General features: G+C 62.5%; 5 protein-coding genes across 6 annotated transcripts; 3 read left to right on the forward strand and 2 right to left on the reverse strand.

Moving 5' to 3' along the window:
• Positions 1-156: 156 nt before the first annotated feature.
• Positions 157-2,210, reverse strand: TNNC2 (troponin C2, fast skeletal type). Its single transcript, XM_074157067.1, has 6 exons — positions 2,069-2,210; positions 1,204-1,255; positions 942-1,085; positions 747-861; positions 534-670; positions 157-431 (listed from the first exon to the last, which is right to left on the reverse strand). The coding sequence occupies exons 1-6, from the start codon at positions 2,078-2,080 to the stop codon at positions 400-402; spliced, it is 492 nt and encodes a 163-aa protein (XP_074013168.1). The 5' UTR covers positions 2,081-2,210; the 3' UTR covers positions 157-399.
• Positions 2,211-3,840: 1,630 nt separating this feature from the next.
• Positions 3,841-7,794, forward strand: SNX21 (sorting nexin family member 21). Of its 2 annotated transcripts, XM_074157159.1 has the most exons (5): positions 3,841-3,927; positions 4,224-4,514; positions 4,666-4,820; positions 5,149-5,816; positions 6,943-7,794. In XM_074157159.1, the coding sequence occupies exons 2-5, from the start codon at positions 4,238-4,240 to the stop codon at positions 6,944-6,946; spliced, it is 1,104 nt and encodes a 367-aa protein (XP_074013260.1). In that variant the 5' UTR covers positions 3,841-3,927; positions 4,224-4,237; the 3' UTR covers positions 6,947-7,794. The 2 variants fall into 2 exon arrangements, with proteins under 2 accessions (XP_074013260.1, XP_074013261.1); XM_074157160.1 differs by lacking the exon at positions 6,943-7,794 and having other exon boundaries at positions 3,857-3,927; positions 5,149-6,233.
• ACOT8 (acyl-CoA thioesterase 8) lies at positions 6,632-9,085 on the reverse strand. Its single transcript, XM_074157161.1, has 6 exons — positions 8,929-9,085; positions 8,709-8,845; positions 8,100-8,325; positions 7,683-7,840; positions 7,102-7,293; positions 6,632-7,003 (listed from the first exon to the last, which is right to left on the reverse strand). Exons 1-6 carry the CDS (start codon positions 9,069-9,071, stop codon positions 6,885-6,887), a joined length of 975 nt encoding a protein of 324 aa, XP_074013262.1. The 5' UTR covers positions 9,072-9,085; the 3' UTR covers positions 6,632-6,884.
• Positions 9,086-9,375: 290 nt separating this feature from the next.
• On the forward strand, positions 9,376-13,259 carry ZSWIM3 (zinc finger SWIM-type containing 3). The gene is made up of 2 exons (XM_074157662.1): positions 9,376-9,530; positions 11,402-13,259. The coding sequence occupies exons 1-2, from the start codon at positions 9,376-9,378 to the stop codon at positions 13,257-13,259; spliced, it is 2,013 nt and encodes a 670-aa protein (XP_074013763.1).
• A 311-nt stretch (positions 13,260-13,570) lies between these two features.
• On the forward strand, positions 13,571-15,723 carry ZSWIM1 (zinc finger SWIM-type containing 1). Its single transcript, XM_074157563.1, has 2 exons — positions 13,571-15,144; positions 15,576-15,723. The coding sequence occupies exons 1-2, from the start codon at positions 13,571-13,573 to the stop codon at positions 15,721-15,723; spliced, it is 1,722 nt and encodes a 573-aa protein (XP_074013664.1).
• Positions 15,724-16,749: the final 1,026 nt, after the last annotated feature.

Raw genomic sequence — 16,749 nt, forward strand, 5'->3', positions numbered from 1 at the left:
CCCAGCAGCCCGTGGGAACCGCTGCCCCCGCGCCCCCCCGGCACGGCATCGCGGGTGGGCCTGACCGGCACAAGGCACCCATCCAGACAAGCGCCCCTCCTTGGGGAGCAGTGCAGGGGGCACGGTGCTGCAGCCCCCTCCCCATGCAAACCTGGTGAAGTTCTGCACCAGCAGCTCAAGCCTTTCCCCGTTTATTGAGGCTCAGACTGAAACCACACGCGACAGGCTGAAGGAAAGGCTCGGCCGCCGGCAGCGGGGCGAGACCGGTGCCCCTGCGCAGGGCAGGGGGGTCCCAGCCGGCACGGACGGCCAGGGACCGGGCGCTACGGAGCTGCTGCTCCCTGGGCAGCGGTGGAGCAGGGCTGGGCGCAGCGGCCGGCCCGAGGAATGTCTGGTCCCTTACTGCACACCCTCCATCATCTTCAGGAACTCTGCAAGAGAGCGGCAGCCTCAGCCCCTGGCCATGCCCAGGGCAGGCAGCACAGGCACTTTGCCAGGGCATCTGCAGGGTGAGGTACAGGGCCATCGCTCACCATCAAAGTCAATGCGGCCATCATTGTTCTTGTCCGAGTCCTTCATCATGTCCTCTATGTCCTCATCTGTGACGGGCTCCCCGGTAGCCCTCAGGATCTCACCCAGCTCCTCAATGTCGATGAACCCATCTGCGTTCCTGCAGGAGGGTGAGGGCAGGATGCGGCCCCGCTCATCCCCACGGTCCGAACAGACAGGCATCGCCCCCCACTCACCGGTCGAAGATGCGGAAGCAGTTGGCCAACTCCTCCTCAGACTTGCCCTTGGCATCCTCTTTCATCTGGCGCACCATCATGACCAAGAACTCCTCAAAGTCGATGGTGCCGCTGCCTGCGGGTAGGAAGGCGACCGTGGGTCAGGCTGTCAGCCCGCTGCCCACCGCCTGCCGCCTGCTACCGAGGGCTGCTCACCATCTTCGTCCACCTCCTCTATGATGGCATCCAGCTCCTCCTTGGTGGGGTTCTGGCCCAGCATCCTCATCACCGTCCCCAACTCCTTGGTGCTGATGTCCCCGCCACCGTCCGCATCAAACATGTCGAAGGCGGCCTTGAACTCTGCAGGAAAGGGAGTCAGGGCCAGGCAGTGCACAGGATGGAGCCACGGCAGCAGGACAGAGCCTGGCCCCGAGCCTTGGCCAGGTCTGGCCCCTCTCCCAACCGCCCCCACGCTCACCCGCAATCATCTCCTCGCTGAGGAAGGCGCGGGCTTCAGCCTGCTGGTCCGTCTGCAAGGCAAGGGAGCGGGGTCACCGCGACCACCCACATCATGCCAGGGACCCCCTCACACAGTGCAGACATGATGGCATGGGGGTGCGGGGAGGTGCCTCTGCCCAGCAGGAGGATGATGCTGTGCCCAACCGAGCCACAGCCCCCAGCAATCCCTGCAGCTCTGGTGCCACCCCGGCACCTGCGAGGATGGTGGGCTGTGGGGACCAGCCTGCCTGAGGCCCCCCCACCAGCCGAGGGGTTCCATGACGCAGGGGCCATGGTCCCTGTGTACAGCCTTGGCATCCCAGGCATGCAGCGCTATTTTAGGGATCTCCTCAGCTCCCCTTATAGGGAGCAGAGGGGCCATGTCCACGGGCACCTGTTGGGCCCGATTGAGTTTCTCCTGGAGGCGCAGGCCACCAGTAGCGACGCCGTGTCGCATGACCCAGCGCTCGGCTTTCAGCCACTCCCTGCCACCACCGCCTCCATGCAGCCCCAAGCTCCGGCCAGGGCTGATCCAGTGTCCCCAGACGCCCGTGCACCTTGGGCACCAGCACAGTACCCCCCAGGCACGTCCTGCAGGGACCCTGCACCACCCCGACACCTCCCTGCCCTCTCCCACCATGGTCAGCCCGGCCCCGGGGACCATCTCCCCATCACCATCTGTGGAGGCACATCAGTAGCCCAGATCCCCCGGATGCATGCGGTTCCCCTGGGAGCGTGCAGTGCCCACCACCTCCTGCCCTGCCAGGTCTCGCCCCGGTACACAGCTCAAGGCACACAGCACACGATACACCACACGTGGCACACGGCAGCGTGGGGGTTCTTACCATTGAAGCCATTTCTGCTGCTTCCCTCCCCCAGGGAGTCACCACCTCCTGCAGCAGAAGCCCCCAGAAGCTCCCTGGAGACCCTGGCACTCCAATTTGTAGCGTCCCCACCTCCCGGTGTGCCCCCAGCCGCTGGCCCCCCGGCGCCGGCAGCCTATCAGCTCCCCGGTGGAAATCCTGCCCCACTCATTGGCAACAGGTGCATTTTACCTAATTTAGCCAAAGCGTTATTGGCCAAGAGCTGGGGATTAAACGTGGGTCTGAAGCCGGGATAGAAATTCAAGCCCTCTGGGGAAGGACACCGGAGCCTTGGCAGGAAGGCAGTTCTTCCCCCCCCTGCAGCAAGGAGGGGGTTAAAAATAGCCCCAGGGCCACCAGCGTCGCCCAGACATGGGGGCCAGGGCTTCCCCCTGCACCAAACCGTCTGCCCTAGTGCCTTGGGCACAGACCATCGCCAGCTCCCCTGCTGAACCCGCAGCCCTGCCTGGGGCTGGCTCTCAGCATGGGGATGGTCTCCCCTGGTATGGCATCCCCTCCCTCACCCCCACAAGACCCTGGGGGGCTTCAGCCTCACCCTGCCACCTCCAGCCCCCTCCCTTCACCCCCATTTTCTGCTCGGGTGGGCCAGGGCAGAGCCACATTTCAGCACCCCACCCCAGATGAGGAAGGAGCCCCCAGTGTGAAGCCCCTGAGGGGGCATGGAGCATCCCCACCCCTTCAGTACGGGGTCCCCGGCACCGTTGGCACCCGTCTCCTAGATCCGGAAAAGGCCCCGTCTCTCCGTGCTGTCGGGAGAGTGGGAAATCTGCCCAGGTGCCTCCTCGAAGGCTCTGCCCTCGCACACCTCAGCCCATGCCAGCCACATTTGCCAGGGTCCAGCCAGGGCTAGTGGCTTTGAGGATGTGCTGGCCAAGTGGACCATGGCCCACAATGCTCCGAGGGGGTTGCATGGGAGCTTGGGGCTGCAGCGGGGTCAGGCTGACAGCACCCTGTCCTGCAAGGTCCCAGCACCAGGAACATCCAGGAGGTTCCCTGACTCCTGTTTTTGCTGGGACCCCCATTCCCCAGGAGGGAGCTGGGGACAGGACCAGCCCCACCCAAGCTTCCCACCCTGCCCAGCAGCCGGGTGGGAAGTGGCTGGGGATGCTTTGGGAGCCCCGAACACTTGGGGCAGAAGCCCCCACAGACCCGCCTGCGCCCCGGGGAGTGCAGGGATCCCCATCCGAGCCCAGGCAGGGTGCAGGGTGCTGGAGCAGGGCGCAGCGGGCAAGCAAAGGCAGAGCGATGGCAGCAGCTGGGCTGGTTCCTCGATATTTATTAATAGACATTCCCAAGAAAGCGGCGAGAAGGGAGCGGGCACGGTGCTAAATAAGGCAGGACGAGCGCCGGGGGTGCAGCCCAGCTGCCCGGGACGCGTGGCGAGGCCAACTGGGGCAAGGGCGGCGGGGTGCCAGGGTAGCCCAGGGGACGTTCTGCAGGGATGGGGAGCCTGGGTGCGTGGTACTGGGATATTGGGGTACCGGGATATGGGGGCACTGGGGTATCAGGAGCTCGGGACCCTGCAGTGCCAGGCGCCGGGGTGCGGGGCTCCTGTGGCCCAAGGCGAGGGGACCAGGGGCCCTGCCAGGACAGCCCCGGAACTGGCAGCGGAGGGTAGGGACTGCGGGCAGACCTGCCATCACCCGTACCGGGCTGTGCCAGGCAGCGCCGGCCCCTACCGATCCCGGCCGTGCCATCCCCGCCACCGCGATCCGGGTTCCCGGCGGAGGCGGAGCCGCGCAGGGAGGATCCCGGGACGAGCCGCGGCGGAGCAGCCATCGCTCGGCACCGCCCGGCTCGGCACGGCCCGGGCCAGCACGGTACGGACCGGGCCGGCACCGCCTGCAGCGGGGACGGGGCCGCACCGGGCCGGGGCGGGCTGGGGGCGAGACGGGGGGGGGGGGGGGGCACCCGGGGCTGCACCGGGGTGGGGGTTGTCCCAAGGCCGGGGTGTCCCGGGGACGGGCTGTCCCAGCCCGGGCCCGTGCCGTGCCCTCGGTTGCCGGTGCTACACCGGTCCGTGGTGGGCAGCGCAGTGCGGCAACAGCGGGCAGCCCCTGGCCCCCTGCCCATCCCACCGTGTTGGGGCAACCGGGTTTGACCACCGCTTTGGCAGCTGGGCCGGACGGGATGGCCGCCCGCATCCTGCACCGCCTGCGGCACGCACTGGCCGGTGAAGGTGGCCGGGAGGAAAGGGTGCGTGGCGGCTCCGAGGCCGAGGAGTTCCCGGAGAGCTCGGAGCTGGAGGACGACACGGAGGGGCTATCAACACGCCTCAGCGGTACCCTGAGCTTCACCAGCCACGAGGAGGAGGAAGACGAGGAGAACGAGGAGGAGGAGGGTGTTGGAGAGGAGCTGGAGGAGCCACCGCAGGCGACAGGGGCGGCAGCGGGTGCGGAGGACGGAGGCAGGTGCTGGGGACGATGTGCTGGGGGGGCCAGGGCAGCAGCACCCTGGGGGGAGACCCAAGTAATGGTGGGTGCCAGCAGCCTGGAGATGGGGTGTTGGGAGAGCCCCATCCCTGTGGCAGGTGGGCTGACACCCCTCTCCCGGTGCAGAGTGGGGTCCCGCAGCAGAGCGCCCCGGCAGCAGCTTGCTGACCCGGCAGCTGCAGGAGCTGTGGAGGAAGTCGCGGGGCAGCCTGGCACCGCAGCGGCTGCTCTTCGAGGTCACCAGCGCCAGCGTGGTCAGCGATCGCTCCTCCAAGTACGTGGTGAGTGAGCCCGCCGGGGCTGGGGGGGGGCGCGAAGGGGGTGCAGGGGTGGGCGTGGGTCCTGCTCCCTCCCAGGGTAGGGGTCCCACAGGGCTGGCGCTTATTTCTCTCTGTCTTTCCCCGTGCTGCTCGGATGGTGCTGGCGGCTCAGATGAGCCTCAGGTAATTATCGCCAACGGGTGCTGTGGCTGCGGCAGCCCAACCTGCTCCCTCCTGCCTGGGCAAACCCCTCCCCGCAGCCCCTCCGCAGCCGTGTGCCCGGCTCTGCCCGGTCCCGCGGGAGCAGCGTGCCTGCAGCACCGCCCTGACGCTTGGGTTCCCCCCGCAGCTCTACACCATCTACCTGATCCGCTCCGGCCGGTTCGACAAGGCCCCCGCCGCCATCACCCGGCGCTACTCGGACTTCGAGCGGCTGAACCGCCGCCTGCGCTGCCGCTTCAGCTGCGACATGGCCGGCATCGCCTTCCCCAGGAAGAGACTGCGCCGGAATTTCACCGCCGAGACCATCGCCAAGCGAAGCCGAGCCTTCGAGCAGTTCCTGTCCCACCTGCACTCCATCGCCGAGATCCGCCGCTCCCCCGAGTTCCTCGAGTTCTTCTTCCTGCAGGACCTGCGAGTCGCGCAGCGCCTGACCTGCACCGGCATGTACCGCGAGGCCCTGGCCACCTGGGCCAATGCCTACCGCCTGCAGGACCGGCTGGGGGTCTGCAGCTCCGGCCGCTTCCTCCTGACGCTGGCCGGGCTGGCTGTCTGCCACCAGGAGCTGGACGAACTCGGGGAGGCCCACAGCTGCTGTGAGCAGGCGCTGCAGCTGCTGGAAGCCCAAGGTAGCCACCCTTTGCTGGGGCCCTTCCTACAGGCCCACGTCCACCTGGCCTGGAAGGTGGGCAAGGACAAGCGGCGCTCGGAAGCCCGACTGCAGGACCTGCGGGAGGCTGGGCCACCCCTGCATCAGCAGCCCACCCTGAAGGAGTGCTTGATCAAGGAGCCTCTGGAGTGAGTGTCCCCACCGCCGGTGCCCACGCTGGCAGGAGGGCAGGGGGTCCTGTGGGGCTCGTGGCCGGGGGTGGAGCGAGGGCGATGCTGCAGGTGGGGATGGGGCAGGGAGGCAGCGCTGGATCCCACCGGCAGCACGGCCCACACCCCAGAGCTGCCTTGAAAATGCACTTTTTTTGTGGTTAGTCTGTCCCACGGGGCCAGGTGTTCACGGGTGCTCATCACCCACACCAGCACTGCCAGGAGCCGGCTCCCCCGCTGCGGGGGGGCTTCCAGAGTGGACGAGACTTTAGCTGGGACATACTGGCACTACATAAGGGAACGGGAAGGCCGCTGGTAGGGTCCGGGGCTCTTGCCAGGATCTTCCCATAAAACTTATATAATAAAAATGACTTTATTTAATAAAGTCTTGGTAGGAAGAAGAGCGGGGCACCTGCTGTGTCTGTTCAGCTTCACTTCCCCCAGGGCACCATCAGCGGGAAGCATCAAGCCACCCACCAGGGGGCTGGGGCTGGCTGGTCCCTCAGCTCCCAGGGGCTGGGTCCCCTCACAAACCCATCCCTGGGGAGGAGACCAAGGTTGAGCAGAAGCAGCAACTGGAAGCGCTGGGGACACAAGGAGGGCAGGAGAAGTGAGAAAGGGAAGCCACATGTGCCGCAGTAGCACTTTCCCTTCCTGTGATCCAGCCTGCTGCGGAGGCAGAGATGTCCCCCCAGTGCCCCCGGCGCTGCCTGCCCTTGCCCTGCCAGGAGAGGTTCCCTCGGGTGAGCACAGTCACAGGGGCCAAGGGGACAAACTCCAGGGGACAGAGCCCAGCTGTTCACAAGATGGCTTTATTTAAGGCAGGTGGAGGGTGGCTGATTGTAGTGTGCAGTTACGTGCTGTGCAGCTGGCAGTCGGTCACAGCGGATGCCTCTGCGGGTCCCCATCCCTGCAGTGCTGGATCCAGCCCAGCCTCCTTCAAGGCTCCTTCCCACTGCTGCCTGGGATCCCGCCTTGCCCACATCTGTTTTGGTCCCAGGGTTCCTCCTTGGCGTGCTTCAGCCCCAGCCCATGGGGGTTCCTCAGCTAGAGCTTACTCTGGGTTGGCGTTTGTTCCACCCTGATGACTCCTTCCTGTGCACAGGTGACAGCCAGGACCCCGTCCCTGCGCCACAGCCGTCCCTGCACCAGTCCTCGGCACCCACCTGCAGAGAGGGCCTGTCAGACCATGGCTTGCCACCACCCGAGACATGCAGGGCTGGCCCTGCCACGCGGGTCCCCAGAGAATGCAGTGAGGACTCACCAGCCCAGGGGCTCTCGCACTCATACAGCATCCAGTGGTCTGCTCGGAAGGGCGCATGGAACCACATGGAATGGTCGAGGGACACCATGAACTTGATGCGGTACTGCCGGTGTGGGAGCAGGGCCGTGCCCAGGAAGGCATAGTCGGAGATGTAGGCAGCCACGCAGCAGTGCACCTTCATGTCAGTCTCTCCTGCAAAGCAACTGGCACTGCTGGGGATGGCTGTGGGACAAGCCTGGGCAGGTAGCATGAGGCAAAGCCCCAGGAGCTCTGCATTCCCGAGGGCCAGCTGCTGGCCAAGCAGAGCTGAGATGCTCTTCCAGACCCGCTCCCCTTGCCATGCCCCCCAGGGAAAGCCGGCCGTGGCTGAGCGCGGCACACAGGCATTGCTTCATGCTCTGGTACCCACACCTGTATTTCAGCTTTGAAAGCCCCAGGCTTCTCCACAGGCTTGGGGCACACACAGCCTCTGAATCACAACCCTCTCGGCCCACTCCATCACGAGCGTGCTCTACAGCGTGAGCTTGAGCCCGAGCCCTCAGCTCGTGAGGCAGCTGGACCACCCTCCTGGTGGGACCCACCTATGTAGCCTCGTGCTCGCACCCAGAAGAGCTGCTTCGGCTCCTGCGGCTCTGAGCAGAATATATCTGGCGGGTTCACAGGTTTGATATCAATCGGCACATCTTCGGCTTGAATCTTGTTGAGATGCTTTCTGTATCTCTCTGCCAAGTTAGGATTCCTGTAGACCAACACAGAGCAGAGAGGTTAATGCCAAGCAGGCCAGGAGCACGTTCTGCTGGCAGCAGCTTCAGCCCAGGGACCCAGGGCCACACAGAAAGGCAGGAGGGCGATGGCTCCTGCACTGTCTTGTCCTGCTTCTATACTTCCCTCTCATGCGTATTTGGGAACTCCTCAGGCAGTCTCCCCAGTCCCTGCGCTTCCCTAAGCCCCAGCCATAGAGAAGGGTGTCCCTGAGGTGACCCTTCCACCCCGCTCACTGCAAGAACTTCTGGATGAGCTCCTCTTGCGTCAGCAGCTCCTCAGGGGTTGGTACAGTAGGCATGGTGAACTGGTGCTGCACTGGGCTCCCCTGGGAGAGCTGGAATGAGGCCTGGCAGGTGAAGATCGGCTTTCCGTGCTGGATGGCCTTTACAGAACGAACAGAGAAGCTCTTCCCTGTACGGGTCCGCTCCACCTCGTACAGCACCGGCACCTTAGGGTCCCCTAGGACAGACAAGGGACGTTCTGCCATTGGGCTACCACGCACCTACAGAGGCTGAGCACTGGGGCCAGGCAGGCTGAGCCCACCGTGCTCTGAGCTAGCAGTGCCACACACCCTCTGCTGTGCCGGAGCCGGGAAGGCAGCACCCGCTAACCCCTGTGAGCCTCAGACCCAGCTTCCCCAGCCCCTCAACCACTGGATTCACCGCCAGGCCCCAGTCCCACCATAAGCCCCAGCCTCCCCGGCCCCCTGCACCCTGTCCCCCAACATCTCTCAGTCCTAGGTGCACCCCGACCCTGGGATCAGCAGCCCGCCTTCCCCCCGGTCCCTGACCTGCTCCTCTCACCCCGGCTCCCCAGCCCGGTTCCCCCCGGGCCCGACCCACCTGCCCTCACGAAGTAGCAGTGCAGCGAGTGCACCTGCTCGTCGCGGCTAACGGCGCGGGCGGCCGCCACCAGGGCTTGGCCCACGATCTGCCCGCCGAAGAGGCGCTGCGTAGCGGGCACCCAGTGGTGCCGTCCCCTGCAGGGGAGAAGGCGGCGGCAGTGAAGGTGGCGGTGGCGGTGAGCGCGGCCCGGTCCCGGCGGCCCGACGCCCCCGCGCACCTGAAGAGGTCGAGCTCCAGCCGCTCCAGGTTCAGCACGCTGGTGATCAGCACGCTCCGCAGGTCCCCGGGTGGCGACCGCCCCGCCACCGACCTCGGCCCCGTCCCTGCGCCGGCCCCGTTGCCGTCGCCCGGAGCCGCCATCTCCTCAGCGACCCCGAACCGGCGCCGCTGACAGCAGCAACATCCGGTGTGGGAAGTACCGCCCACCCGCGGGGCGAGGAGACGCCAGCTGATTGGTCTGTCAAGCAGTCAGTCATCCGGGCTGTGCAGAGCGCTCTGGGCTGGTTGGCTCTCCTCCTGCCAATCAGGAGGAAATGCCTCTGGTTGGCCACCTGAGTGAGGTGGGCGGTGCCCCAGCTGGTTTAATACAGGCGGCGGGGAGACGAGATCCTTTCCCACGGAGTGGCGGCCGGGCTGGGTGATGATGGCGGGTACTGGGCCCGCCATGGAGCTGGGGTCCAGCTTCAGGAGCTACGAGGACTTCAGGAAGCGCTTCCGCGCCTACGAGCTGGCGCAGCGGTGCCGCTACGGCCTGCAGAGCTGCGTCTCCGTCCGCTGCTACAACCGGCAGCACGGCACGGCCGTCCGCCAGGATGTCATGTAAGGCCCCCAGGCCGGGGTGGCTCGGTGCCTCGCAGCCCCAGTAGTCCCTGAGGCAGGGCTGTGTGCCCAGTGCGGTTCTCTGGGGGTGTCGGTGCTCCCGGAGGGGGCTCGGGGAAGGGACACAGGCAGGAACGTACTGCTGGTGGTGGAGCAGGCCGCAGGCAGAGCCATCAGCCAGCTCTCAAACCCAAAACCAGTGCTCTTCCACGGGGTGCAAGATGTGAACCTCATGAGGTTCAACCAGGCCAAAAGCAGGGTCCTGCATCTGGGTTGGGGCAGCCCCCTGTGTCAGCACAGGCTGGGGATGAAGGGGTGGAGAGCAGCCCTGCTGAGGAGGGCTTGGGGGTGTTGGTGGATGAAAAGCTGGACGTGAGCTACAATGTGCGCTTACAGCCCAGAAAGCCCCCCACATCCTGGGCTGCATCCCCAGGGGGGAGGGGATTCTGCCCCTCTGCCCTGGTGAGACCCCCCCCTGCAGTGCTGTCTCCAGCTCTGGGGCCACCAACATCAGAAGCAGGTAGACTTGTTGGAGTGAGCCCAGACGAGGCCACAAAAATGGGCAGAGGGCTGGAGCACCTCTGCTGTGAGGACAGGCTGAAGGAGTTCGGGTTGTTCAGCCTGGAGAAGAGAAGGCACTGGGGAGACCTCACTGCAGCTTTTCAATACTTAAGGGGGCCTATAGGAAAGGTAGGAACAAACTTTTACATGGGGCCTGTTGTGATAGGACAAGGGGTAATTTTTTAAACTAAAAGAGAAGATTTAGACTAGATACAAGGAAGAAATTTTTTACAATGAGGGTGATAAAACACTGGCCCAGGTTGCCCAGAGAGGTGGCAGATGCTCCATCTCTGGAAACATTTGAGGTCAGGTTGGACGTGGCTCTGAGCAACCTGATCTGGTTGAAGATGTTCCTGCTCATTGCAGAGGGGTTGGACTAGATGACCTTTAAAGGTCCTTCCAACCCCAACCATTCTATGATTCTATAAGCTCTTGTCTGTACATGGCTGAATGCTTTTATACCCAAGGTTATTGTGACTTCAGAAGGGATGATCCTGACAGTGTAATGCACCTGCAGAGAAGAATACTGTCGGTTATGTTATGCACTTGCCGTTTTCGTAGTCTTATAGCAAAGCCTGTAACTTTGATCTTTGGAAATGCTGGCAAACTATAGCTCCTGCCTTTTTCCGCTCAAGTAACAGAAGGCTAAATATTGTCATTTGTTAACATTCAGTAGCTGCCCTTTCCTCACTGCAGTGGAAAGGTGTTGTCAGGTTTCCCTCCCACAGTATTTGATCCCCAGCCTTTGCTTATCTGGATGGGTCTAGTGATGCTGTGAGGCTGTTTTGTTTCCATCCAAGTCAGTGGATCTGCTCATGTGCCCAAAGGCTGCAAGGTCGTTCTCCAGTTACACAACTGCTCCCCTTGCCGCCTTAAAATATAAACTAATCCCATGCCTTGAAGCCTTTCTTGCTGTGTTCTAGCCTGCTCCTCCAGATGCAGAGGAGTTGCAGAAATGGTATGTACTTTAAGAGAGTAAAACACAAACAGGCAGGTATCAAACTTTTCATCGATGGCTTTGTTTCTGGAGAGCAGAAATAGAGGCATGGTTGGGCACAAGAGCTGGGGCTTTCCGTAGTGTCTGGTTGTGGCTGTTGTAACTCATTCCTTAGTTTCTCTTGTGTTTGAGCTTTCTTACCCCCAGCTTTGCTGAGTAGAAAGCCAGCCCACTTGTCTGGCTGGCATATGTGAGGGGTTTTTTTGTGCTCACTAATTGAATATAGAGTTGGTGCACAAGAAAAGTGAAAACTAAATGCTGGCAGCCTACACCACCATAACTTCCCTCATTAACACTTTCCCAACGTTTGCAGGTTCATGCAGGTGAAGTTTGGTTGTGCCCGGACCCAAACATACAGCAAGAAGAGAAAGACGGAGCCCAACTTGTGCCCGGCTTATTTTGTGTTGCAATATAAAGAAGACATAGACCAGCTTGTGATCAGCGAACTGAACAGTCACCATGTCCACGCCAACCAGGTGCTTTCCCTGACCAGAGCTGCTGCTGCGACAGCAAATGCCGTGGCCTGCGATGGCCCCGCAGCGAAACTGCATGAGGATCAGGAGCTGGGTGGGACCGACAGCGTTGCTGTGGCAGATGAGGATTTGCAGGCAGTCGCGGGACAACCAGTGGACAGGGTGACTGCTCCGTACAAGGCTTTCATGATCCCTGAGGCAGCAAAGGAAAATCCCTCAGCGCTTGTCAGGGTGGCTGAGGTCATGAAAACCTTCCTGAGGGTGGACAGGGGCTCACTGGCCTCAGTTAGCGCAGATGGTGAACACGGCCTGGAGAGACTCAGCTTCCAGACCAGCAAGATGAAGAGCTCGTTCATGCAGTTCCCCGAGAGCCTCCTGTTGCACAGAGCACTGGGCAAGGAGGGATGTGTTCTCTACGCTTTCATTGCAGAGAGTAAGGAGCGAGTGGGGAAAGTGGTCCACTTGTCACTGCTGAAGGAGGACACGGGACACAGCATCAGGAAAATGCTGACTGTCTTCAAGGAGTTCAACCCTGAGTGGCAAAAGGTGCAGGCTGTTTTCGTGGATGTGTCCTTCTTTCACAAAGCCATCCTCCAGAAGCTCTTTCCCTCTGCCCAGGTGCTCCTTTCTGTCTATCACACAGTCCGACTGATCGAGAAGAATGTGAAGGAAGCGGAGATCTCCTCTTCCTTCAAGCAGAACTTGAGGCTGACCTTGCAGAAGGCTGTGTTTGCCCCTTCAGCTGCAAATCGGGATGCTCTGTCCCAGCTGGCAAAGCACGTGGTCAGCCCGGAGCTGTACGACTACCTGCGAGCCAGCTGGTTCTCCTGCGAGCCGCTGTGGTGCATGCACGCAGAGAAGGGTCTACAGTTCTGCAGCACACACATGGCCAGCCTGGACCTCATCACGCACCGAATATCCAGGCTCTTTGGCCAGCAGCCGTCCTTGGAGGCGAGCGTTCTTTGTTTTATGGAGTGTGCAGACTGCCTTGATTCCAGAGGCTTGGAAATCCCGAACTGGGGTTTCTTGAGCACCGAGGACGGTCAGAGTGGCCTCTGGGAGAATCCCGATGTGTGCACCAGTGCTGCAGCAGAACCAGGCCCCGTTTCTGGCTCCCTGACTCTTGCCAAGCCCACTGGGCAGACTGCCACGGCGGAGACGGGCTCCATGCTGGCCGTGCTCTGGAAGAACTGCATGGAGCTGGGCTGCTGGCTGTGCCTGAAGGAGTGGGAGGTGGTGCAGACATCGGCCCAGCTGCTCAGCCCGGTGCTGGGCGGCCTCACCGTTTGGCTGCTGGAAGACATCCAACGGGTGAGCCGGGACTGCCGGAGCTGCACCTGCAGCTTCCACCGCCGCTACCGCCTCCCCTGCCGGCACGTCCTGGCCGTGCTGCAGGCGCACCGGGGCTGTGTGGAGGAAAGCATGGTGTGCAGGCGCTGGCAGAGGAGGTACCAGCAGCTCCCGGTGCCCGGTGCCACCCCCCCGGGCTACGGTGGGGGCTTGGTGGGTGGCCAGCCGGAGGGCAGGGGGGAGAGAATCCGGTCCCTCAGCCTCGAGCTGGCCAACCTGCTGATGCAGTGCGACGGGGAGGAGCTGGAGGAGCGCGGCTCGGCGCTAGCCGCCATCCTGGCTGCCTGGGCTCGGTCACCGGGGGAAGCGGCCAAGAAGGAGCCGGTGTTCCCGCACAACTCCGGGTAACGGGGGCACCGAGATGTGTGATGGCGGAGGGTAGGTCCGGGCGGTTCCCTGCTCTCCGCGCTGTCCATAGGCCGCTCCGGGCAGTACAGGGTCCCGCCGCCCCGGCAGCCATCGGCCGGTTCCGGCGGTTGGTGGCGGGGTCCGCCCAGCCGCCAGGGGGCGTCAGCCGGCGCTGCCTGACGTCATGGCGCACCCCACGCTGATTGGTGGCGTCCCGGGGGGGGGGGGGAGCGGGGCATGGTGGGATATGTGACCCTGGTAGTGGCGGTGGTGGGTCCCCGGTGGTCTACGGGCTGGGGGTGGGCGGCGGCATGGCCTCCGTCGTCTTCCGGAGCGCCGCCATGGGGAACGTGTTTGCCCGCTTCCCTCGGGTGCTGCTGGTGCACCGGGCCGGTGGACTGGCGGGCCGGGCCCTCTACATCTTCCTGGTAGCCGGGCCGGCCCCGGCGCTGCGGTGCGGCATGGCCAGGGTGGTGCATCTCGCTGTCCCGCAGGACGAGTCAGCGGGAAGCCTGGCCCACATGTACGGGGCATTCAAGGCCTTCAACCCTGCCTGGGCTGAGACCCAGCTTCTCCTGGTGGGCCCTGACTTCCCCCATCCACCAGTGCTCGCCCAGGCCTTTCCTGCAGCAGAGATGCAGCTCTCCGTCTTCCACCTCTGCAAGTGCCTGCAGCAGCAGATCCAGCAGCTGGCCTTGGAGGGCCACGCTGAGCACCAGATCCTGGCTGCCCTGAGCGACACTACGTATGCAGCCACCAAAAGCAGCCGCAGGAAGACGCATGCCCTCCTGAGGGACCTTGTGACACCAGACTTGCTGCCTCGGCACCATATTGACTGGCTGCTTGATGATGAGATCTGGGCCACACACAGGGAGAGGACCTGGGGGGAGAGCAGTAACTACTTTAGGGACCTGGAGATGGTCATCCAGGGGTTAAGTCAGGTTTTCAGTGTTGAGTGCTCTCTGGAGAGCTGTATCATCTCCTTAGCTCAGCACTACCAAAGGTGTGTTTCTGAAGGCCCTCCTGATGTTGCGACGTTCTCCACTTCCCATCCTGATCACTGTGCTGCTCAGGCAGCTCCCCAGAGCCTGCCTGCTTCAGGTCTGCCTCTTGCTCCTCTGGCATGCCAGGGTAAGCCATATCAGAACCCTGTCCAGGCCTCCCTCACTACAGCAGAAGTTCAGCAGCAGCAGCCGGTGGCAGCGTCTCTCACAGCTGCTAAGAGTCCTGTGATTCTTCTCCAGAGCCCGCTGGCAGCTCCTCAGTTCCCTAGGGCTCTTCAGCATCAGCCAGAAACCCGCCAGGCTCTCCTCTTCCAGGGTGAGCCTGCAAGCCGTCAGTCCTCATTAGATCCTTCACCTCCTGCAGCTAAACTGCAGGCCACAGAAATCCGAGAGGGTGACAGCGAGGAGGAGATTAACCAAAGGACTGAAGAACGCATCAAGCAGTCTTTGAGAGAGATTTGCACGGAGCCCGCTGCCAGGCTGTGCCTGAGTGAGTTTGCAGTGGTTCAGAAGTCTGTGCAGCTGATAGGCACCAGGGAGGATGCCCTCAGCATACAGGTCCTCGAGGATGCCCACAGTGTGGACCTGAAAGGCCTGAGAGGCTGCACTTGCCACTTCAACCAGGTCTTCCAGCTGCCCTGCCGGCACATCCTGGCTGTGCTGAATTCGGACAGGAAGACCTTGCAGCCAGAGATGCTCAGCAGACAGTGGCAGAAGGGAAGTGATGCCCATCGGGCTGGGCGAGACAGTGCTGATGGCCTCTTGGAGGTCCTGAAGAGCTCCTGGGACGAGTCTTTGGATAAATCCCTGTTGGTGTCCTTCCTTACAGCGGAGATCAGCCGGCTTCTCACCCACTGCAGCGGGGAGGAGTTTGAGCGCAGGTACAGGACCCTCCGGGAGCTGGCTGACAGCTGGATTGGGCCCTACATCGAGGTAAAGCTCTAGCATTGAGCGGGAGCTGAGCTGGCTGCTCTGTGTGCAGGTCCTCGGGAGCAGCATATGTGCAGGAGGCCTGTTCATCACCCCACCGGTGTCCCAGCTTCCCCCTTTACTCCCCTCAGCTGGTCACTCCCTTGGGGCTCGGCATGGAAGGAGCAGTTTGGGTCCTTTATCTGCTGCGTGAGCGTCACCTCTTGCACGGGGCAGCTGAGGAACCGGATTGGGAATTCCAGATTGTGCTGGAATGGGTAACCAGCTGCTGACCTGGCTAACAGGAGATGTGGCTGGGAGCCAACCACGGGTGGTGGGGCGTGGGAGGTGATGGTATAATAACATGTGACAAAATTATTTGATCCGTGGCCAGTGCCTGGAGGTCCTTCCAGCATCCAGCTGCGATGTGTTGTGCAACAAAGCCAATAAATCGGCATTGTATTGCTCAGGAGCTGCGTCTGTCTCTGTTCCAGCTGCGGCCGCCCCTCCCTGCTGACAAGACGGGACAGTGGGCCTCGCTCAGCCTGTGAGATCAGGCAGGGCTTTGGATGGTGCTTCTTGGTGGTCTCATCTCATTGCAGTGCCCTCCAGTTAGTGGAGCGAGCCTGCTTGTTGGGAGGCAGCAGATCCGGAGGGTGGCAATCTCTGCTGCTGGCAGCGCAGCCCGCGGTCTGGAGCCAGAGTTGTTTGTCTGGTTACGGCAGCTGCTCTCAATTCCTCAGAAAGGGGAACCCGCCCTCAACAGCTCATGTGCTGGGGGAGGTGGGAGGGATGCTGGGGGTCACAGCAGTGCAAACAAAGCTGCGGTGAGGTGGAGAGCAAAGGCTTTAAACACATGGTGTGGGGGAGGAAAAGATATCGAGAGGAGCAAACAAGCTCCAGCCCTCAGGCGTTGCTCCCGGGCTGTCTGAGCTCCCCATCCCCCTTCGCCAGTGAGAACAACTCCAACCCCAGCAGCTCCAAAACCTATTGTGCTGGGACACAGCAGGCTGCATCCCGGGGGGGGGGTTGGGGACCTCACTCATCGCTGTGGTTCAGTTGTGATGCCCCAGTTGGCGCTTCATTTGTTATCACTTCAATTTCGGCAGTTGGCCTGTTGCAGGAGTGCGATTACTGTGTGGTTGGGGATTTCCTCTTGATCGAGGGTTTTGAAACATTATCTGATACTATCGAATCTTGCTGACTAAATATAGTGTAGTGTTTCCTAAAAGATCTTTCAGTGAACTTGGAGCTGCCTGTTTCACCCCTCAAACCCTGCTGCAGAGAGGCCTGGAAGGCTCTGCCTGCTGGCCCCCTTTGCCATCTCTTCCTGGTGCATGTGGGCACCCCTCTGATTTTTTGAGGACTCTTCCTGTGCAGCTTGCTCTGCACAGCTCTGATCCGGCCTCCCTTCCCAGCCCGCCACAGGGATGGCAGGAAAACCAGCTGCCATCCCCACTAATCAGAGGATGAGGGGGCTGGATGAGGGCCCAGTGCTGACTCCTGGAGCTGGGGAGCCTGGGCTGGGCTCCCCTCCGCAGCTGGCAAGGCAGGATAGCTGGACCCTGCGCCAGGTC

Source organism: Numenius arquata, chromosome 12, assembly GCF_964106895.1.
Source record: "Numenius arquata chromosome 12, bNumArq3.hap1.1, whole genome shotgun sequence".
NCBI classification, from domain to species: Eukaryota; Metazoa; Chordata; class Aves; order Charadriiformes; family Scolopacidae; genus Numenius; species Numenius arquata.